General features: G+C 42.7%; 1 protein-coding gene across 1 annotated transcript; it reads right to left on the bottom strand.

Annotated features, from left to right (window-relative positions):
* Nucleotides 1-9,151: 9,151 nt before the first annotated feature.
* CCT5 (chaperonin containing TCP1 subunit 5) lies at nucleotides 9,152-23,157 on the bottom strand. Its single transcript, XM_037799233.1, has 11 exons — nucleotides 22,966-23,157; nucleotides 19,108-19,168; nucleotides 18,467-18,631; nucleotides 15,919-16,117; nucleotides 14,464-14,656; nucleotides 14,234-14,383; nucleotides 12,268-12,387; nucleotides 11,417-11,602; nucleotides 10,670-10,807; nucleotides 9,990-10,170; nucleotides 9,152-9,419 (listed from the first exon to the last, which is right to left on the bottom strand). The coding sequence occupies exons 1-11, from the start codon at nucleotides 23,068-23,070 to the stop codon at nucleotides 9,292-9,294; spliced, it is 1,626 nt and encodes a 541-aa protein (XP_037655161.1). The 5' UTR covers nucleotides 23,071-23,157; the 3' UTR covers nucleotides 9,152-9,291.
* Nucleotide 23,158: the final 1 nt, after the last annotated feature.

Raw genomic sequence — 23,158 nt, 5'->3', positions numbered from 1 at the left:
TTTGTGACCTTTTTTTAAGCTATTAGAAAATGAAGGATTAGTGTTCCCATCCCCCGTCTCCTCGGCAGTGGCTTTCCCAACACCAGCATTTTCGGGTCCATGCGCTGGGGCTGCATCTAGAAGCTCTTGTGTGTCGGGAGTGCTGGCGGTGGGAGGGTGAAGTTGGAAAGCATGACCGTGCCTTCACTTGCCCTCTGCACCTGCATCTCCTAGGGGTGGTAGATTGAATTATGTTGCCCAACAAACACATGTTCCTATCTTAGTCCATGTCCCTGTGGGTGTGAACCCATTGTAGATGGGACCTTCTGAAGGTCCTTTTTCAGTTAAGTTATTTTTACTTAAGTTGTGACCAACTGAACCAGGATGGGTCTTAATCTGCAGTACTAGAGGCTTTGTAAAAAGTACGCTGGAGTCAAAAAAGCCAGAAAGGAGAGCACATTGCCGTGAGGTGGGGGGCAGAGATACAAGCCAAGGACCCCCAAGGATTGCTGGCAGCAGCGCCAGGATGCACGGACTCTGGAAGGAAGCTAGCCTTACCCATATCTTGATTTTGGACTTCTTCCAGCCTCAATTTATTCCTGTTGTTTAAGCCAACCCATTGTGTGGGATTCGTCATAGCAACTGGCCTGGAACTAAGACACCAGGGATGTGGGTCTGTGTGTGTGTGTGTGTGTGTGTGTGTGTGTGTGTGTGTGTGTGTGACTTTGGACAAATGATGTAAGCTCTCTGAGCCTCAGTTTTTGCATCTGTCAAATGGAGATGATGGTACCTGAGCAGGTTTGGGAGCTATAGACCCCAGAAAAATATTTTCTTAAGCTTAATCCATCCCTGTGGGTGTGAACTCTTGTAAATAGGACCTTTTGATGAGGCTACTTCAGATAAGGTATGGCCTGGGATGGGTCTCCTTCCTGATAGGGAAGGCCACAGAGAGAGAGAAATCCAGAGGGAGCAGCCAGAAGCTCAAAGTCAGCAGAACCTGGAAGAGACAGGAGAGGCCAGGAGAGGCGGCCATGTGCCCTGCCGGGTGACAGAGGAGCCCGGACCATGGATTGTTGACAGCCAGGCTCAGAGCACCAGTCTGGGGGCAGAAAGCATCACCTTGATGAACACCTTGATTTGGACTTCTCCTAGCTTCAAAACCATGAGCCAGTAAATTCCCATTCTTTATGCCAACCCACCACATCTTATTTGCTTTAGCAACAAGGAAACCAAAGCAGTACCTTTTGCATAATATCCAGAAAATGAAAGCACCTAACCTGACCCCTGGGCGCTTAATTGAGGCTCTGCAACAGCCTGAAGCCCATGCCCACTGCAAGATCCTCCTGGGGTCTTGCTCTCGTTTACCAAACCTCTCGGTAAAACCTTGGAGTTGGGCTTGGTGGTTGTTACCTGTCACTGGTGCCTGGGGAGCAGTAGGCAGGCAGCCCGAGTCTCTGAAATAGTCAGGTAGAAGGGGCCCAGGAGGGTATAAAACTTGTGAGAGCATGAACAAAGATTGTGGGTGGTATCATTAGAGCTGGATGCTGCTTTGGTGCACTTTGGGGACCTGGGCAGCTGTCCCTGTATGTGTGAGCAGGCTGTGTTGTTTTATAGGCTCCGTGCATCCTGATACACATACCATGCTGCATAATAAATACAGTGTGAGCCACATGTGTCAATTTAAATTTTCTTATAGCCACATTTTAAAAAGTAAAAAAGACACAGGTGAAATAAATTGTAATATATTTTATTTAGCCAGTTACACAAAAAGTATTACTTCAATATGTAACCAATACACCAAACTATTAATGAGATAGTTTACATTCTTTTGTTGGTACTAAGTCTTCAATATCCAGTGTGTGTTTTCCACTTACAGCTCATCTCAACTCAGAGGCTACATAACTGATTTGTGTTTAGATAGATTTCGTGAAACTTATTGTTGAAAAAGAAGATTCGCATACCCAAGTTGTTCCAAACAGGCCTGAAAACTTTCTAATAGTTGAATCTAGTACCAGAATACCATTTTCCTTTAAAATTCGCATCCCACATTGACAAAACTAGTTCATCCTTGTTTTTTTTTGTATTTTTATGGTTCATCCATTTTTTGCAGCACTGATCTTACTTGGAAGCAAAAGCCTGTCCATTTCAAAACTACATCTATCTGACTTAAGCAGTTCACTAACTCTTGAGTCAGCTTGGTATGTTTAGCTCAGGGGGGTCTAGCATATGTTGAAAACAGCTCTACACTAATCAGGATCCACAATGTGTTCTTCACATTTCTCCTGTAGTTTGTGCGGGAAAAATATTCTACACTGCTCCAATTTAAATTTAAGTTACTTAAAAGAAAAGAAAACATTGGGGTTCTCATTCAAACTAACTACATTTCTCAGTGGCCAGCCATGTGTCTTCTCAGCTGACGGAGGTGCTCTGGACGCCACCGGCCTTTCTTCAGGGAAGGTATCCTCTTGTTGATGCCTTAGTTTGGATGCTTTTCTGGCCACTGAACTGTAAATATGTAGCCAAATAACCCCCTTTATAAAAGCCAATCCATTTCTGGTATTTTGCATAATGGCAGCATTAGCAAACTGGAACAAACTCTCTCTAAGTACTCCAGTGAACTAATCACTAGATGGGTGGGGTTACACCTCCATAGAAATGATCTAATCAAAAGGTCTCACCTACAGTTGGGTGGGTCACATCTCCATGGAAACAACCTAATCAAAAGGCTCCACCCAGCAAGATTGGTTCAAAAGATCACAGCCCTTCTGGGGTCCATAAGAGCTTCAACCCCCCACATCTGGCAATGGCAAGTAGACATCTGGCCTTGAAGTGATGTTTCTCATAGCTCATTAACCTGAGCTAGTCATATGGCCCAACCCAACCATAAGGGAACCAGGAAGTGCAATCCTACCGTGTGTGCAGAAGAAGAGCCACATGTTGGCAAGCAGCACTACTCAAGATGGGGAATTTGAGGAAACAAGCTTTGGGAGGAGATGGAATTTAAGGGACATCAGAAAGAGATTGCTTTGGGCAGGAGGAACCTTCTCCCATTGAGGCAAGACAGAAGGAGTGTATTAGTTTCCTATTGCTGGTGTAACAAATTTTCACAAAATTAGTGGCTTAAAACAACACCTTTATTTTCTCACAGTTCTGTAGATCAAAACCCAGACTGACTCAGCTGGTTTCTCTGCTCAGGGCTTCACAAGACTGAAATCAAGGTGTCGATCGGCTGGGCTCCTATTGGGGGTCTTTGGCAAGAATTCACTTCCAGGGTCACTTTTTTGGCAGAATTCAGTTCCTTGTGGTAGGGCTGAAATTCCTGTTTCCTTGCTGACTGAAAGCTGGGATTGCCCTTAGATCCTAGAGACCTCTCTTTGGTCCTTGCGTGTGTCTCTAACACCTCAGAGCCTGCAGTGGGGTATCAGATCCTTTTGTGCTGCCATCCTTCTGAGTTCCCCTTTTGCCACATCTCTCTAGCCCCTTCTTTTGTGTTTAAGGGCTCATGTGCCAGTTTGGATGTATTATGTCCTCCAAAACGCCATCATCTTTGATGCAGTCTTGGGGCTGATGTATTAGTGTTGATTGGGTTGGAACCATTTGATTGGATGTTTCCATGGAGATATGACCCACCCAACTGTGGGTGATGACTTTGACTGGATAATTTCCATGGAGGTGTTACCCCACCCATTCAGGGTGGGTCTGAATTAAATCACTGGAGCCATATAAATAAGCTGACAAACAGAAGGAACTCAGAGCAACTGAGAGTGACACTTTGAACAGCAGCTGCTGCTAAGAGAGGACAAAATGCACCAAGAGCAACACTTTGGAGAATGCCATTTTGAAACACAACCTGGGATCAGCAGATGCCAGCCACATGCCTTCCCAGCTAACAGAGGTTTTCCGGATGCCAATGGCCTTTCTCCAATGAAGGTACCCTTTGTTGATGCCTTACCTTGGACACATTATGGCCTTAAGACTGTAACTTTGTAACCAAATAAACCCCTTTATAAAAGTCAGTCCATTTCTGTTTTCCAAAAGGGCAGCATTAGCAGACCAGAACAGCTTATGTGAATACATTGGGCCCATCCAGATAATCTATCTTAAGGGCAGCTGATTAGTAACCTTAATTACACCTGCCAAGTTCCTTTCCAGCAGTACTGAGATTAGTGTTTGAATGACTGTGCCGGTTTGTGTGTATTGTGTCCCCCAGAAAAAGCCATGTTCTTTGATGCAACCTTATGGGGGCAGACATGTTAGTCAGGATTAAGTTGGAACGTTTGGATTAGGTTGTTTCCATGGAAATGTGCCCCACCCAACTGCGGGTGATAACTCTGATTGGATATTGTCTATGGAGGTGTGGCCCCACCCATTCAGCCTGGGCTGGAGCACTATATAAACTCAGACAGGAGTGAGCTTGCTACAGCCAAGAGGGACACTTTGAAGAATGCACAGAAGCTGAGAGAGGAGCTGCAGATGAGAGATAGTTTGAAGACGGCCATTGAAAGCAGACTCTTGCTCCAGAGAAACTAAGAGAGGACAAATACCCCAAGAGCAACTGAGAGTGACATTTTGGAGAGAAGCTGAAGCCTAGAGAGGAACGTCCTGGGAGAGAACTATTTTGAAACCAGAACTCTGGAGGAGACGCCAGCTACGTGCCTTCCCAGCTAACAGAGGTTTTCAGGATGCCATTAGCTATCCTCCAGTGAAGGTACCCGATAGCTGATGTGTTACCTTGGACAATTTATGGCCTTAAGACTGTAACTGTGTAACCAAATAAAACCCCTTTATAAAAGTCGGTCCATTTCTGGTGTTTTGCATTCCGGCAGCATTAGCAAACTGGAACAATGACTTAATAAGCAGGTGATGGGAATTTTGGGGGTACATCTTGAGAGTTTTGCATCATATGTTGGTAAGGCTGCCAAAAGGTCTTAAGTGGGAGCACAGAGTTTGAGAGTTGACCCTGCTAGCTTCTATTATAAAGTTGGAGTCCAGATCCTCTGATAAATAAGCCTTGCCAGATACAGATTTTCAGTTCCTTATATTCAAAATATGTACTGGATAAGACTGGAAATGGAAGAAGGAAATGGTGCATTCAAATTATGCAGTGTCTCTATGACAATAACCACTTCCTCCTTTATATCACACTGCATAACATTCATCTACTTGCCAACAAATATTTATTATATGCTAGGCCTTGAGGAAAAACTGGAGCCTGCCTTCAGGGGGTATAGAGGCTGTTGGACAATTGACACTAAAAGGTCCTCAGAAGTGGGGGCACCCTTGGGTCAAAGGATTGCACAAGGTACTGTGGAAACATACAACCCAGGACCCCAACCCTCAGGGAAGGGTTTTTGAGAAAGGGACATACCAGCTGAGACCTGGAGAATGAGTAGTCAGCTAGAAGAGGCCCGGAGCAAGGACTCAAAAATATGATGGAGAAAAATGTTGGAGCTGGGACTCAAAAGAGCTGGGGGTGGGGTGGGCGGAAGGGACAGGGACAGGGACCGAGGGTGAATTGAGCGATGGGCAGGCAAGGGTAGGACCTTCCTTTTAGACCACATTGGAGATATCCATTTCATCCTAGGACAGTGGGAAGTCATTGAAGGGTTTTAAGCCAGAGAATGACATGACAAGGTTGTATTGAAACAGATCCAGCTAATTCTCAAGTCTACATACGGTTGACTATGAAGTTTTGCATTAATCAAAAAAAAGGTAAAAATTAAGTTATAAAGTATTGTATCACATTTATCTCACTTTACACAATAGATTTGATTTTCATTTGGATATAAATCAAGTGTTTTTTTTTTTTTTTTTTTTTTTTTAAATTTAAATGCAGAAAGAATTTGCCATGTAAAGGATTCTGTGTTGTATTATTTGGTAATTCTTTCCAAAAACCACCAATACCCCTATTTGTTGTTCATACATAGTCTCCTGTATCTAGAGGTGGGCTTGCTTAAAGAGACACACTTGAGCGATTTCCAAATTATACATCCACCCATCTACCTACCACTCAAATTAGGGAATGCTCCTTGTGGATCCCACTAAAATACTCAATGGTAGATGCCAAAAGGTTTTCATGCTTCTTAGGGGACCAAAGAATAACAATTTAAATTAGAAGCATTCAGTTACAGATCCATGACACTGGTTTACACTGCCATTGTGGGTAACCAACAAGGCCCCTAAATTCCGAGCCCTGGAGGTAAGGATTGGGGGGTAGGGGTGGGTGGGAGTAAGAGGTAGAAGAAAAGTTTTCTCAAGTTTCTTCATTTGCAAATGGGGTATGATATGATCTACGTTCCAGGATTACTATGAAGATTAAATGTGTTAATACAGTGGTTCTCAGATGTTTTGGTCCCAGGATCCTTTTATATTCTGAAAAACTATTGAGGGTCCCCAAGAGATTTCATTGATATGCATTATATCCATTGACATTTAACTAATTCCAGTTCTTAATAGTGAATATTTAATGAAAATATTTTAATGGAAAATAAACGTGTTTTCCAAAAAACCAAAAAAAAAACCCCAAAAAAAACACAACCTCCAATCTTTAAATCACCACCAATCTCATCAGAAGAGTCTTGGGAAGCTGTCTAGCTCATGGTGGATACAAGTTCTCAAAATTCTAATTTTAGCTTGAAAAAGCAGTTTTACCATTGGCAACAAATACTCAGTTATTCTACTGGAAGTGACTAGCTCATTTTATTCATTTTTCAGAACATGTCTGCATAGACCCAAGTCTGAATAGTTTGCTAGTTATTCTTTAAAGTAAAAATGGAGTTTCATGACCCTGCAAGTGAATTCTTGCCAAAGACCCCCATAGGAACCCAGCCAAGTGACACCTTGGTTTCAGTCTTGTGAAACCCTGAGCAGAGAAACCAGCTGAGTCAGTCTGGGTTTTGATCTACAGAACTGTGAGAAAATAAATGTGTTGTTTTAAGCCACTAAATTTGTGACAATTTGTTACAGCAGCAATAGGAAACTAATACACTCCTTCTGTCTTGCCTCAATGGGAGAAGGTTCCTCCTGCCCAAAGCAATCTCTTCCTGATATCCCTTTAGTTCAGCTTAAGACGTCATACTTTATGTGAAAGTGCTTTGTGCATACTCCGTTTTCTCACAAGGTGGATGTTTTAGTTTCTCAGCTGCTAAAATACCATACAGTGGGGACTTAACAGGAATTTATTGGCTTATGGTGTCAGAAGCCAGAAGGCTGGCTCCCTCCTGGGGTATCTTCTGGCTGGCCGGCTGTCTTTGGGGTTCCACGGCTGTTCATGTCACATGGCCATACACACAGTGACATCTTCTCTTCCAGGTTCCGTGGACTTCCAGCTTCTGGCTGCTCTCTGTGGCAGCTGCTCTGTGTCCTATTTCCCTTGCTTATAAGGACTTCAGTCATATCAGATTAAGACCCACCTCACCCTCCTTCAGTTTGTACACACCCAAGTAACAACATCTTCAAGGCCCTATTTACAAATGGGTTCACACCCACAGGACAAGGGGCTGGGACCTGAGCATGCCTTTTGTGGGGAACAAAACTCTAACCCCAACAGTGTGTATTCAAGGGTTGAGATTTAATGCTTTAATAAAATAATTTGTTATTGCTTCCATCATGAAAGTATATTCAGTGAAAAAAGTCTGGGATCTGAAGAACTCAGTTAGCTAGTACAGTTGGGTGCCTTAGCCTGACTCGTGCAAAGATGCCAGCAGTCTTAATCATCACTGCATCAGTGCAAACGCTAACAGTGAAAAAAGGTAAATGACCTCAATAGACCCCTGGAAAAGGTCTTGAGGAGATCCATGGGTCTATGGACCACTTTGAAAACCACTGTATTTATACAAAACCTTTACAGCAGCACTTAGTACACAGTAAATATCCAATAAATCTTGACTGCTGTCATCATGTTCTCTCCCCTTTTCTTTTTTGCTTAAGGACTCACCTTCAACACATTTTCTAAGTTGCCATTTGTCTTTAGTACTTTTTTCTGGGGCTTTAGATAACCCACATCCTTCAATGCTGTACCTCCAAATTGAGTACTTCTCTATGCTTGCAAATAATTTATTACTAAACCCCACTTCCGCTAACCTCAAACCCCCAATCCTTTAGTGGAACTGTTTCACCAAGATCAGAGGAAGAATACAGGATTAAAGAAATTCAATCACATGTAACAGTCCTTCCGGGGCATTTGTGTTTTAGAGTGGTTATAAACAGGCCATTTAACAAAACTGTTTCAGCAAATATAGGAATTGTAAACCAAAGGTAAAATGTTTGGTTTTGCCTGGGAATCTATCCCTAGTCATCTAAAGTGTTAAGAGGTGTAAAATTTAACAAGCAATTTCTAAATTAAAAAAACAAAAAAAACTTGACAAATGATATCGTTAGTGAGTTACCTTGAAAAGGTGCTTCTAATGGAAAAGCTCATGAGACAGCATCTCTTGAGTTTGTGCTGGCCACGAAGTTTCTCTCAACCACAGAAAACGCCAGCCATGTTTGTGAAGTTGCAAAGGGGTGGTGGTGGTGGTGGTGGTGTAGTGACTCTTCTGATACAACCACAGACCAAGAGACTCTGGTATGAAGAAAGCTGCTAGATACTCTTTGCAGGCTAGAATCTGTCCTTATATACTAACTTATCCAAACGGCAATGCTGGAGTTATTTATCTAAGTGGATCTGTGCCTGGAATGCATTCTGGGTAGATCAGACTATCCAGAATATAGGAGCTATAAAAATTTCAAGAGTGCTATTTCAGAATCTATTTTATGATGAAATACATATTAGATTGTGAGCTCAGTAGGTTTTGAGCTTTCAATACATAATTTTGTGTGTGGGATACTCATCTAGGATCTCTACAATGAAAGGACCCGGACCCATTCCTCTAGACAAGTACAGGATTTAAATACATTCAATATTATCAGGCCCACATTCCTCTCAACACTAAAATAAATATTTAGAACAAACACAATGTTCAAAACTATTAAAATAGTTCCTATAGCTTACTTTTAAAAAATCTACTCAAACTCTTTCAGTTAAGGCAGCATTTGATTAATGTTGCAGTGAATGTTTCTTAAACTTGAGAGCCCAAGATGTAGGTTGTTTAAAGAGATCCCTTTAATATAATGAATACAAAAGCTTGTGAGACAGTATCCCTATGATTACACATCTTTGAACAAGTGAAACTATAGTTACCAAACAGCTATTTTTATTCGAGCATTTACAGTGTCTGAAAAAGGAAATAATAAATAGCTGTAGATGCATCACAAGACACCCCTTTATTTAACCACAGATCTTACGACTACATTTTATTCTAAGTTTTTTCCTTATTCTTCAGATTCTCCAGGTTTACGGATGTCATCAATCTTCAAAATCATTCTAACCATTTGTGTTGCAAGAGATATCTGTTGCTTTTTGCCAATCAAGGTTTCTATGACATGTTGTTGCTTCATATCTGAAAAAGGACAAATAAACTGATCATCCTAAAACAGGACACATATTATTTAAATTACTAACTAATGCAGAAGTCACTGGGACCAATAAGCTAAAGCTCTATCTAGTACCTTTTCAGCAGCTAAAGAACATAAATAACTACAGAAGTCACTAAAAATTACATTTGTAACCCACTCCATAATTTATGGTGTACAACCACAGAATAAACTGTGCATTAAAAGTCAAGTTCAGGTATGTTATGTGCCATGACTCTACTCTAGAATCTACTGTGACACATGGGGGTAAAAAAAAAAAAGCAAGATGGGGATTATTTTCTAAAACTAGTGATTAAAAAATAAGTCATCTTTGGTAATAAACAGTGCATGATAGTTTAATATTATTCAAGCTAGTCTTATGTTGCTAGGACTAGCAGTCCAGCCAACCCCTAACATAATCCAAACTCCCAAATGCAGGACTAGAATACCTGAATATGATTATGCATTTAAAAGACAGACAGCCTCCCAGTAAGGCGGCTTATTCGATTAAATCAAAGGCAGAGCCCCACACCGAGAATCACAACAGAGCACCTCACCATTTGTGCCCTTATGCAAACAGTCGATGCCAAGAGCAGGGTTCTCCTCCTTCACTTGTCTGGCTCGGACACTGGTCATGGTCTGAATGGGATTCATGCCGCTGTTTTCAGACAGGGCCATGGGGATGGCTTCCAGTGCGTCGGCGAAGGCTCTCATGGCATACTGCTCCAGGGTTGGGCACTGCGGGGGGAGACGTGCACTCAGCAAAGTACAGCAGCAGTTTGGAAATATAACTATATAATATACTTTGAAAAGCTAACCCAGGATGAGCTCTGTGAATGTAGGCTTCTGTAATTAATTTTAAGTTATCCTGGTATTAAAAATGTTCCTACAGAATAAGGTTGGAGAGGAATTACAAAACAAAGCAGTTCTTACTAGTTTATTTTTAGTTACAATGTTTAATTAATTTTGAATTTTAAATAACATTAGAAGAGAATTTCTTTATTACTGTCAACGTTGGGATGGTTGAACGAGGGTGGGAAGTGCTGGTTTATGGTAACCTGAAGCTGCAGGTGTGGACAGGGGCATCAGCCGAGTAGACACCTGTGCCTGCCTGTGTCCCCTGCAGCCCAGCATGCTTTCACTCACTGAGCACAGCACCCTGCTCCATTCTCCAGCATCGCTGCCTCCTGTGCTCTGCAAACACCGGACTCGTTCCTAAGCCTGCATATATATTTACCTTATCTGCCTCTTGGCTGACCGCCAAAGCACAGGAGATCTCAGCAGCACCGCCCCCGTACACGACACGGTTGTCACGAATGAGGTTCCGGATGACACACAGAGCATCGTGAAGGGATCGTTTTGCTTCCTCGATGATCTAGGGGGAAGGGTTCAGCCTGAATTAATCTGACCAAGATCTGATCAATTCAGACTAAATACCTGGCACTACTGGTTTAGTCTAAGTACTCATGAGCATGGGAGCCATTCCTAACATCCTGTAAGCCACCTTGTTAAAAAAAAAAGTATGTAGAGATCGTCCTCTAATATTTAGAAAATCTTTATTATCAGATGAGCTACATCTTAATCATGCCTTTCCTCCTCACCACATAGTTTAAAAAAAAAACAGGTACAGTGACTCATTCTAAGACATACTATTAAGCAAGGGAATTGTAACAAAACTGACAAACCCTCAAGACCATCCTTACCATGATGTGCTCAAAATTCATTCTTGAAGAATGGAGAGACCATCAGTGATTGTTTACTTGGACTCCCTATTTCTACTCAAGGGGCCATGGAAAGGCAACCATGCCTTGTAAAACTGACAGTTTCACATTTCACATAGCCTCCAGTGATTTTACTACATGATATTCTTTGAGAAAAACTGGATTCTGTTTTTCTTATGGTAACTGTGTCTCATTTAAATATATGAGGGACAGAGCCCAACTATGGACGAAAGTCAGAGAAAATGTGTTAACGACATTCTCACCATCTTGTTTCCTCCTCGAATGAAAATGGTCACAGCCCTGGAGTTCTTACACTGCTCGATGACCAGCATTTTGTCTTTAGTGGTCCCAAATGATATCTCTTTTACAAGACCAGCAAAACCCAGCTTCTCAGCTGTGAGTTCAGAAAATCGCGGAACAATCCGTCCTCCGGTTGCAATAGCAATCAACTAACAGAGCAGGTCAGGGAGGAGGACAGAGACAACATTGTTGAATGGTTAACTTTCAAAATTGGATCACAAATGACCTAAACTTAACAGTCTATGACCACCCAGTTCGCTGGAATTGCTGCCCTACTCTGGCCAAAAACTCTCAAGTTTGACCCAGAAAGCCTTGTGACACGACTGTGCTTGTGCTTCCGGACCAGCGCGCTGAGCTCCTGAGTGACCCTGACCACACATCACTCTTCCCTGGGCATCTGTGCCTCTTGCTGTAAACCGGCGTCACCCATCCCCCCTGCAGCGGAGCAGGGAGAACCAAAGAGGTAGTACAGGTCTGAGGTACAGGCCGGGCCATGAGACAGCTGGTCCTCTCTGGCTAAGTAGAAGGGGAAAGAACCCATCTTCTTGCCTCGGAGGAGTACTAAGAGGGTCAAGTGCGATGCCACGCCAAAAGCATTTCAAAATGCTGGGAGGCACCCCAGACCTGTGTAGCACTGTTAGTGAGACAATAAAGACAGACTCTGGCACTTGCTCTTTCCTGGCTCATCCTCCCTAATCCATGGAGCTTTGGCATGATGTGGTTATACAAGGTAAGCACCATCAGAACAGGCCCCAAATACACAGAAAGCACTGGAAGCTCAATCCCTAACTGCAGAAAAATCTCTACCTCCTACCTCAATTTCAGGTCCTCCAACCCAACGAACTGCAGGCAAGTTATTCTGAAGAAGTAAATGATTTGCTTCATCATCAAAGCCCCACTGGCAAATAGCTAGGTTAGCACCAGTTTCTTTAATCTGGGGGGAAAAAGATCACAATCATGTTAACAAAAAGTAGGTGTTTATTCTTTGCTTGAAAAAATAGTTGAGAAAAGGTCAGATGTATACTTGGGAATGTAAGATGAAAGCATTAAAACAAAAAACAATCTCCCAAAGCATGGAAAGGCAGGAAAAACACAAGTATCTACTGTTTTGTCAATTCCAAATTCTAAATATTGACCATTTATCAGAGGTACTGATCTCATTTTTAAAACGATGCTTTAGCTTTAAAAACCACAATCAGTAACACGTTCCGAACCCCAATGCTACAGCAAGGCAGGGCAACCTGTGGATGCAAACGCGCATGAAGCAGTTTCATCTGTGTTTGTGTGTTTTGCAATAATAATCATACGCTACACTTGATTCTGCAACTTGTTGCTCTTGCTTGTGTGGACTATGCTGAGAATCAAGACTATGCTGACGGCGGACCCCACATCTACTAAGATGCACACTCCCTTTCACAAATGACAAAATGATTTGCCTCAAAAGGATTAAGAACTCGCTGTCCATCCCTCCCTCAGAAATCATCCGTGACAACTGCACTATGCTCCACAAGTGCCATTTACCTGCCCCCATCAGGCCTCCAGAGCGTCCACACCAACTGGCTCTCCACCCTCTCCTTCCCGCGCCCTCTGGAATGCAGCCCACTAAATGTGTGCCCTTTTCTGGTTTCTGTCACATTCTTGCTGTAAAGAAACCCTTACTGTCCCCTGAAAGCCACCCTGCCCCTCACAGCCACCAGGAGAGGATGCTCGCCGGGTCATTCCAGCCCTGGCATTACTCCTGCTTTCGTTCTTGGTAACCTGCCCCTCTGCAAAGATGACCTGCCCAACACCCTCGGCCTCCCAGCCCCCGATGTGCTTAGGCTAAGTACCAGCCTCGTGTTCCAACCCCCAGTGCCTCCGAACAACCTGCCCAGGGAGGAACCATGGAGGAACTCTGCCTCGACTTGGAACGTTCCTCACTCAGAGATGTTGCTCTCTCACTTTGCTTAGGTATCTGCTCAAAGTCACCTCCCTTAGTGCACCTTCTCTGGCCACTGCCTGTAAAGGCAGCCCCCAGCCACTCTTCCCTTAGGTGATGCCTCAAGAACAGGAGCTGTGCTGTGCAGGAGCTTTCCAGCACCTACGGCAGCGCCTCATCTATGCAGATGCTAAGAAATGCACCGCATCTCCCCTAAAAGCATTAGAACTGTTTTCAGTTTGTTATGATAAATGTTCTCATCACTACTGTTGTTCATATATCCCGGTGCTTTAATTTTCAAGGACAGATGCCCCCAAAAGGACTGCTACACCAGAGGGCACGTGCCTGTGGATTATTAGCAAAAGAGGAAAGAATGAGGTACTTATAAAATAGTACTCTCATATAGCTGAGCAAAGAACTGGGGTTACTATGACTACATTCTGGTTTAATTCCAGATTTTATCTAAAAGCTGTATTTAGAGCCCTTAAGTAAGTGGTAAGCCATATTAAAAGTGCCTAAATCTTGAACTTACTGGTTTGTGCCCAGGGGAGCTGTATGGAAAATTGAAAGCACAGCTCAAGCAATTGTGTCAACTCCTGCAGGCATCCAAAAAACGTGTACCATTTTCAGGCAAACTGTTTTGGGCAAATTTACTTTTCCCCTTACACCTTTCTATGCCATTTGATTTTTTCTCACTGCCAAGTGTTTACTGCTCTCATAATTTTCATGAGTGAAAAAAAGAAAACCTTCACGGTCACTATGTTATTTGTAGCCACAGGTACTTTGTCCTCTTCACTGAAGCTAACTAAACGCACCCTCCGGGAGTTTAAGTTTCACCAAGAATCACCAGGGTAAGACTTACTTGTTGAATCATCTCTTCAAACTTTTCCTTTTCATATTTCTGAAGGGCTTTATAATCTTCTACAGAGGTCACATCAAGCTTATGCTTCGTCTTTGGTTTAGGTGGTTCAAACGGACATGTGAGAATTGCAATCTTTGCATTTTCCACTTTCTATGGGTGGAAATGAAAACATTTGAACTGGTGGATTTAAAGAGTTAAATACATTGAAGCTGTGAAAGGCAATGACTTACTTTTGGCATCTGTGGGTGACTGAAATCCTTATCCACGATTACACCCTTAATAAGTTTAGTGTCCTCCAGCCTCCCTCCCACTTTGCCTTCTACTTTGATGAGTTCAAAGTCAACGTCCCTCCTCTGCATGTCTGCCACCGTGAGGACAGCATTCACAGCAATCTCGGCCATTTGTCGGTGACAGCTGTTAACCCTAGAAAAACAACACAGAACAAAGCTTTCATGTTGTTTTAACAATTCTTGCAACCAATATAGAGCACATTTTATTACAACAAATGTAACTCCAAGATACTTGTTTAACGAATTTACTTTTGATTCTAGAAAAACCAGGAGGTAAATCTATCTACCACTTGAATTACAGTGTCTGAAATCCCAAGTCACGTAGAAAAGATAACCATGAAACTAAAGATGTTGTTAATATCCTAAGGTGCTTTACAAGGTTTTGCTTTGTTTTAATATACTTGGCCATTATTAGATACTTGAACGTTTTCTGCAGTAAAGATCTATACACACTTGGGTTTTAGAAAGGCTTGCAAAGAGAACAGGGCCACCTTATAAAGCAGTGAAACAAAGTAAGATTTGTGCATTTCATGTAAATGCAATGCCTTCCTTCCATGAGAAAGACAACACTGTACTTGTGATCGAGGCCACCCCAGGGCACAGCAGCTGCCTGGGAGCCAGTCTTGGCCCAGGTCCGTAACCAAACGGGGATGGCTGGCACCACCCAGGCTCCCCTGCCCTGACACAGGCTGCTGGGAGGGCCAGCCCCTCGCCCCACCCCGGTGGAGGGAGAAGGCAACAGAAACAGACACTTCTGGTACCTTCCTCCGGACCTGCCGGAGTTCAGACCACACTCTCCTTTTTGCTAGAACCACCACACACACACACGAAAACATTGTAACATCTCTCACAACGAAAATGTTATCTACTAAAAAAGATTTTAACAAAGACTCTTAAACTGGAATTTGGGAATTGGCCTGACAAATAGGATTAAGTAAGTGTTGCAAACACCCTATTTAAGTCAATTTCCAGATGCTTCTCCTTACTAAATTAAAATTTTGGATCAGTAATTTGCTTTCTGAATGAAAAGGACAACCCTCTCTCCCATGCTTTTCTAGCAAATAAATGGAAGAAGTGTTCTGAAAATTAATACAGCACCCAAGTAGGCTGCACTTTGGTTGATTTCTAATGCAGCCTGTCCTGCTATACTGAAGGACTATGTATTTCAAATTCTGCCAAGAGGATCTAAGACCTGAACTCAGAAATTAACTTTCAACTAATATCTAGGACGTCTGTCTGTACCTACATTAAAAACAAAGCAAAACCAAAAAGCCAAGAAGAGAAAAAAAACCAAATTGAGATGACACCACGAATGATAATTACATAGCTTTAGAACAAGCAAACAAGCTCTGCCTCCTCTATAAATGCTACCACCCCCATTTTCTGTAAACATACACTTTGGAGCCTAGTGTGGTCTTTGCTGTCTGAATCAGAGGCTCTGTGTCCTTCAGGTCCACGAGAACACTGTCGCTGATCTTGTCCAGGTGCTCGATGGCGATGCGGGCGGCCTGCTCATAGCCGTCGGCTATTCTGATTGGGTGAATGCCGCGGTCCAGCAACTGCTCAGCCTCTTCTAACAAGGCTCCAGCCAGGACTGCAAAAGAGACAGCGATAACCAGGTTAAGAAAACATTCAGTCTTATTTGTATGCTCAGTGAAGATGAGAACGCTACCTTGAAAATATGAAGGTCCCAGAAATAAGCTGGAAATCATCTTATAAGCCAAGGCCATCTAATCTAATATTTAAACAAGGCAGGAGTCCAATTACCCTAAAGGAAGATTTTTAAGAAGGGAGCCTTTTTTGCTAGACAGTGTCAACAGGAAAATTCTTTATTACGTGGAACCAAAGCCAGTTTTTTTTCCCTTTTAAAACCAATTCCTCCCTTTGGCTCCAGTACACCCCAGAGCCAAAAGGAATCAAACCTCTGCACAGTATTTAAAGGAAGCAAGTCTACCCTTAGTAGAAAGTCTACCATTAGTAGAAAGATGTCCAACTCTCGATGTAAAGAATGCAACTAAAGAATAAAAAGAAGAAAAAAAAAAAGAAAAAAGCCAAGACATTTTTATAAGCAGAAAAAACAACTGTTTCCTGAGTCAGCAATTTCTATCATAAGAAATTCACCCTGATGATAAGAGGATATGAAATCCTTATCTTAGCTCCACAAAGACGGGGGTTGTTTTAATCTCTGCTGCATCCCACACATACTCAGAATGGTGCTTGGTACAGTGTATAACTTGGCACTGAATAAGTGTAGAATAAATGAATTTGAAAATCATCTGCAGAAAAGGTAACCTGAAACATAACTCTTCCGTTTCTCCCCCTTAAATATTTCAAACCTTTAGAAAAATTACAAGAATAGTAAAATGGACACAGTTCACTTTGTTAACACTTTCCCCATGTGTGCTACTGTATCTTTATGCATGTCACATACTTTTTCTGCTCAACTGTTTGAGAATTAGTTGCAGAAATCGTGAAATCTCACCCCTAAATATTTTATCATTCATCTCTTATAAACAAGAACATCTCTTGCATAATCACAACATAATTATCACACTCAGGAAACTTAACATTAAAATACTACTGCATGATAGGTTAGTGTGAAATAGCGACACATCCCAAAGTAATTTGGACAGAGAATAAAAATATATATGCAGGGCCCCCCTGAGGAGCTGGGGGAAAATGCAGCGGTGTTGGGCTTCCTCACTTGGATTGTTGCTGATGTTCCTACAAACACTGAGGACTGGCAGTTTGATGCGCCGAGCCCTCTATCATGGGACTTGCCCTTATGAAGCTTGTTACTGCGAAGGAGAGGCTAAACTTGTTATAAGTGTACTCAGGAGTCTCCTCGAGTACCTCTTTGTTGCTCAGATGTGGCCCTTTCTCTCTAGCTAAGCCAACTTGGCAGGTGAACTCACTGCCCTCCTCTTTACATGGGATCTGACTCCCAGGGGTGTAAATCTCCCTGGGAATGCGGGATATGACAACCAGGGATGAACCTGGACCTGACATCATGGGACTGAGAACATCTTCTTGACCAAAAGGGGATGCAAAGTGAAACGAAATAAAGTTTCACTGGCTGAGAGATTCCAAATGGAGTCGAGGTCACTCTGGTGGACATTCTTACGCACTATATAGATAATACTTTTTAGGTTTTAATGCACTGGAATAGCTAGAAGTAAACACCTGAAACTATCAAACTGCAACCCAGTAGCCCTGACTCTTGAAGACGACTGTATAGCAATATAGCTTACAAGGGGTGACAGTGTGATTGTGAAAGCCTTATGGATCACACTCCCTTTATCCAGCATATGGATGGACGAGTAGAAAAATGGGGACAAAAAACTAAATGAAAAATAGGGTGGGGGGGGATGATTTGGGTGTTCTTTTTTACTTCTATTTTTTATCCTTATTTTTACTTTTTCTGGTACAAGGAAAATGTTCAAAAAATAGATTGGGGTGATGAATGCACAACTATATGATGGTACTGTGAACACTGGATTGTACACTTTGGAAGACTGTACGGTATGTGAATATATCTCAGTAAAATTGAATTAAAAAAAAAAGTCCATACTGAGAAAAAAAATATTATTGCATGATATATGATACAAAATCAATAAATTCTACACTTGTAGTAAATGTCTTCTGAGGCTTTTTTTTTTAAATCCATTATCCAATCAAGGACCATACAATATGCTGGTTATCACTTCTCTTTTGTTTCTTTAATCTAGAAAAATTCCTGAGTCCTTCCCGTTCCTTTCTGGTCTCTCACGATACAGACAGTTCTGAAGAAACTGGCTGCTTGTTTTGAAGTGAGTCCTTCAATATAGACTTGACCGACTGTCTCCCCATGATGTGATTTGGGGTAAACATTCTTGGCTGGCGCATTAGCCCTCTGATTTTAAACCCCTCTGAGATAAGAAAAGAACATTCTGCCTTTTCTTACCGACCACTCCTGTGGTTCCATCTCCAATTTCATCGTCCTGGGACTTGGAGAGTTCAACCATCAGCTTGGCAATCTGATGGTCAACATCCATCATGCTTAAAATGGTGGCCCCATCATTGGTTACGGTCACATCACCATCTTTGTCCACCATCATCTTATCAAGCCCTAAAAAAAAAAGGCACAACATTTAGAACACCTCCAGGCCAGAGAGACAGGGGGTAGGTGGGGTGGAGAAGAAGGGAAGAACACACCAAGAACAAGGAAAAAAGTTAGACCTCTTGACCCAATTCTATATATGGAATCTACTGTGAGTAAATAATTAATATACATATAATTAATATACATAGAAAGATATCTGCAGGACAACATGTTTAGATTGGTTAATATACAGCAAAACATTGAAAAAAAACCTAAACGGGTAAAAGACTATGGAGCACTACTAAATGTAGTACTAACCAAAACTGTACACATATTGTGATTACACTCACATTTAAAGTCTGAAATACACCAAAGAAAAAAATAGTGTGTTAGGATAGAAGGATGCCTCCATGCCCGTTTCCCAACTTTCTGTAATGAGGGTGTATTGATTATTTTATGATTTAAAACTTTTTGTTAAAAAGCAAAGAATGTGAGACCCTTACCATTTGGTCCAAGTGATGTTCTCATTGTATTTGCCACAGCCTTTGCAGCCATTATGTGAGACTAAATGAAACAGAGAAAAAGCAAGTATTCAGTTAGATATAAAAATTTCAATTGTTAAAAGCATACAGCTGATGATTATATTAAAATCACTTATGACAAAATTCCTATTCTCTAGAAGTTTCTATACTGAAGAGGCAACCAGACAGGTCTGGATCTAGGTATGATGACATTTACAACTACTAGCTAAATAGGTGATTTGCGCAGAAACCAAGCAAGCTGTGTTATCTCATTTAACCCTTAACACACCTCCAAGGCAGGTCCTCTTACCAGCCTCATTTTATAGCTGAGGACACTGGCAGTTTGACCTCAAAGTCAAGGCCATCCTGCAACACTAACTCCATGTGAAAAGAATCCAACCCCCCCGCCCCCCCCCTCCACACTGCTGTGAATCTTTAAGCTATCGTTTACTGCAGAAACAGGCTCTTCCTTCACATGGCTGAGCCAATACATAACCCATACACCGGAAGGACAGCCCTGGCTGTCAAAGTTTTTAAGAAAATTGGGTTTTAAAAGAAGGCAAGTTCTGATAAGTGGTAACAGTTTAGAAGAACTGATCCTGGGTGTCTGTAAAATCAGGCAGACTGGTTGATCTTGTCATGTTTGTTCTCTTGCCCAAACCGCCTAGAATTTTTTGCACAGCCTGAAATTATAAAGAGTAATAGACCAAAGTTGGCGGTGGTCCTCCCAAAAGGGGCTAAGCGGCTGTCACAGATATTAGGATAAATAAATTACATGGTGTTTTCTTCCTATTCACATCTAACTACTAAGCTGAGTGATAGATATAAATAAAAGTCAGAGAGGAAAGATGCAGGAAATCTGGCAAATAGAGGAGATGCCACAATAGACTTTGCCTTTGTTGCTCAGGAAAGTGGAAGAAAAGGGAAGAAAAGTTTCTTCTTCCCTTTTCTTCCAGAGGAGTCTACACATCAAGGCTGCCTGATTCAATCACACTATGGACTAAATTTTAGGATTTTGTTCGTTGGCCTGGGAACCTGCTTTCATTGTGAGTTACACACTCTTAGAACACAATTCTTTCCTAAGCCAAGTACTGCCTGCATTTAAAAATAAAGGTTTATGAATATACAGTTTGTCCTTTCAAGGTGTACATTTCAGTGGTTTTTAGTGTATGTATAAAGTTGTGATTGTCTGCACTTTTAAGACAAAAATAACATACAGCTGTGACACAACCTAGAGACTCTCAACAAAATACATATTACCTTAAGGCTGTAAGCAATGAGAGAGAATAAAACTAAAAAAAAGAAAAAACAACAAGGGAGAACCCTGAGCAGCCATCATCACATTCAGATAAGCCACAGACGTCTACATCACAGGAGAAGAAACAACAGACCTGGTGCTGCATTTGCACAGGATCGTGAACATGCAGCGCAGAAGCTCTTGAACTCTGGGGATGGCAGTTACAGCAAACCCCACCTGAACATCCAAGTCCCCACCTCTGGTTCTGGGCCAAAGGTATGAGAACACTAAAGCAACTGATGCTTGAAAATACCCTTCCCTCCGCTTCTACACACCATTCAGCCTTCCTTCCTCTAAATGCCCTGTTTCCTTTCATTCAATCCCGGCCATCACCAATGGGATCCTGGGGTCTCTTCTCCCACCCCCATCCTTCTAACCAATCCATCGTCCTCAAACAGGTCACTTATTAGTCCCAAAGCCCTAACCACTCAAGTCCAAAAGCTTCAGCTTCTTCTGCATAGCTCTCTGCAATCTGAGACCTAGCTTCCTTCTGGGAGGATGGTCTACTGCTTGTTCCCTAAACATGTCCTTTGATCCCTGTACTAGAGAAGCCCCTCTACCCATTAAAATCCTGACCATCTTCCACAGCAGAGTTCAAATGCCTAGCTTCCTGAAGCCTTCCCTAGTTACCCCCTCTGGCAAGTTACCAAAGACACAAAACTCACTGGGTCCGTGAAAATACTGTTAACCTTGGAAAAGCAAACTGATTGACAATGGATTTTTCTAAAGGGTAAGAATCATAGGGAAGCCGTTTACTCTAGACCAGTGGTTCTCAACTGGGGTGATTCTGTCTCCCAGGGGACAGCTGGCAATTGTCTGGAGACATTTGGGTTGCCACAACTGGGGAAAAGGCTGCTACTGGGACCTAGGCCTGGGATGATGGGCAACCTCCTACACGGGACAGCCCCCACACAAAGAAGTACTGGCCCCAGTGTTACCAGCGGCAATGCTGAGAACCCCTCCTCTAGACAGCTGGCTATGGAGTCAGACAGAAGAAGGCTTGAATCATGGCTCTGCTCTTTCTCCAATTCTGTAAAATAACACCTCAGAGTGTGAGGGTCACATGAAATAACGCATGTAAAGTAGTCAGCATGGTGGCTGATGGAAAGAGGTGCAGCTTTTATTTCAGATGTTGTATTGGGTGTATGCCATGGATGTTACTTTCTCTGCTGGTCCCTTGGAAAGAGAAATGGAATTGAGTGTGTAACAATAGGAGTGGCTAGAAACTTTATTCCAGAGAGAAAACAAATACTGAGTACCTACTAGGGTAGGGCACTGTGTGTCCATTCCTTGAGTTACTTCATTTAATTTTTGGCCTCAGTCTGACAGAGATGTGTGAAGCCCCACTGAGGAATCAAGGCTCAGAGAGGTTGTGTAACTTGTCCTAACTCAAACAGTACATGGGAGAGGTGGATTGTTTCTAAATCTGGTTAAGTAAAACCCCAGGACTCTAAAGGAATAGAGCCCACCTCAGCCCTGTTGACATAAACAAGGCTTGTGGATTCTTTCATTTTGCAATTGTGAGCGAACCGTGAAGTGTCCCTTCCTTTCTTATCTCAACTCCTACAATGGTTTCTTTAATTCCTTTCATCTTTCTTATTCCCTTTAGTCCATTCCAAACACTATGTCCTCACTATGGTTCTACCTAAATTATGATTCTGCTAATCCTATGTAAGGCATTTTAAAGTTTTTATAACAGAGTAGAATGTGCTCCATTAAGAGCTAAATTGCTCTTTTACTCCACACACTGCCATGTGTTTTTCTGTCCAAGAGCCTTCGTTTTTTATCGTTTCCTCTCCCTGGAAAGCTACCTCTCTCCCATATTTTCAGAAGTCTTACCCCATCCCAGAGCAAATGCCACCTGCTATCAAATGCTTGAAAGGCTCCCTCCAACTCATCTGCCTCCCTTTCCATAACTGCTGATTGTCATCACACACTGCCTTGTGTTATGGCTATTAGTCTCCATTTTTCACTCTGGCTTTTCTTTCTTAACAGTATATGTATTTTTACTTTTACGACACTGCATCCAGGTACACGCCGTGCATAAAGCCGCCCAAACATAAAATACTTGGTAAATAACTAAACCTTTACTAAGTGACAAAGAAAACGAGCCGCCATCTCTTTTAGGGCTGCTGCAGTACATCACCTGAAATGTTAAGCAGTAGAGACAGGTGACCTGAGAATTTCTCCCTACATCTCACCGAACGGTACGACTGCTGGGCAGCAGGAAACGACCACAGGGACGTCTCACTGCTGCTGCCCTGGGCCCCCTGCTCCCTGAATTGAAGCTGCCCCACCCAACGCTGAAAGGCGCCTGCAGCTACACCCAATCCCCTACTCGCGACAAAAGGCTTATTGTTGGCCTCTCCCGAGATCTGGAAGCAAGGTGCATGAGTGGACACCGACAGGGCTCCCTCCAGAGAGAGGTTTCTCCACCTTCCCCGGGAGCACATGGCAGAACCGCTCCTAGGCTTGCGCAAGCGCACAGCCACCCGATTCGGCCACCTTCGCTCATCCCACCGCAAGACTCCCGAACCCATTACCTTGAGGGCCTCAAGGCCCATAAGACGAGACTTGCGGTCCTGATCCTTGATGATGAGGAAAGGGCGTCCATATTCATCGAAGGCGAGGGTCCCCACGGACGCCATGATGCAGCAGCAGCAGTTACTTCCCCGCAACCGGCGGACACCAACTCAGCAACCAAGAAGGCGCCTTCCTTTCGCGGGAGGGGCTAAG

Source organism: Choloepus didactylus, chromosome 11, assembly GCF_015220235.1.
Source record: "Choloepus didactylus isolate mChoDid1 chromosome 11, mChoDid1.pri, whole genome shotgun sequence".
NCBI classification, from domain to species: Eukaryota; Metazoa; Chordata; class Mammalia; order Pilosa; family Megalonychidae; genus Choloepus; species Choloepus didactylus.
Note: the sequence above shows the minus strand (reverse complement) of the source record. Positions and strands in the feature narration are given on the sequence as shown.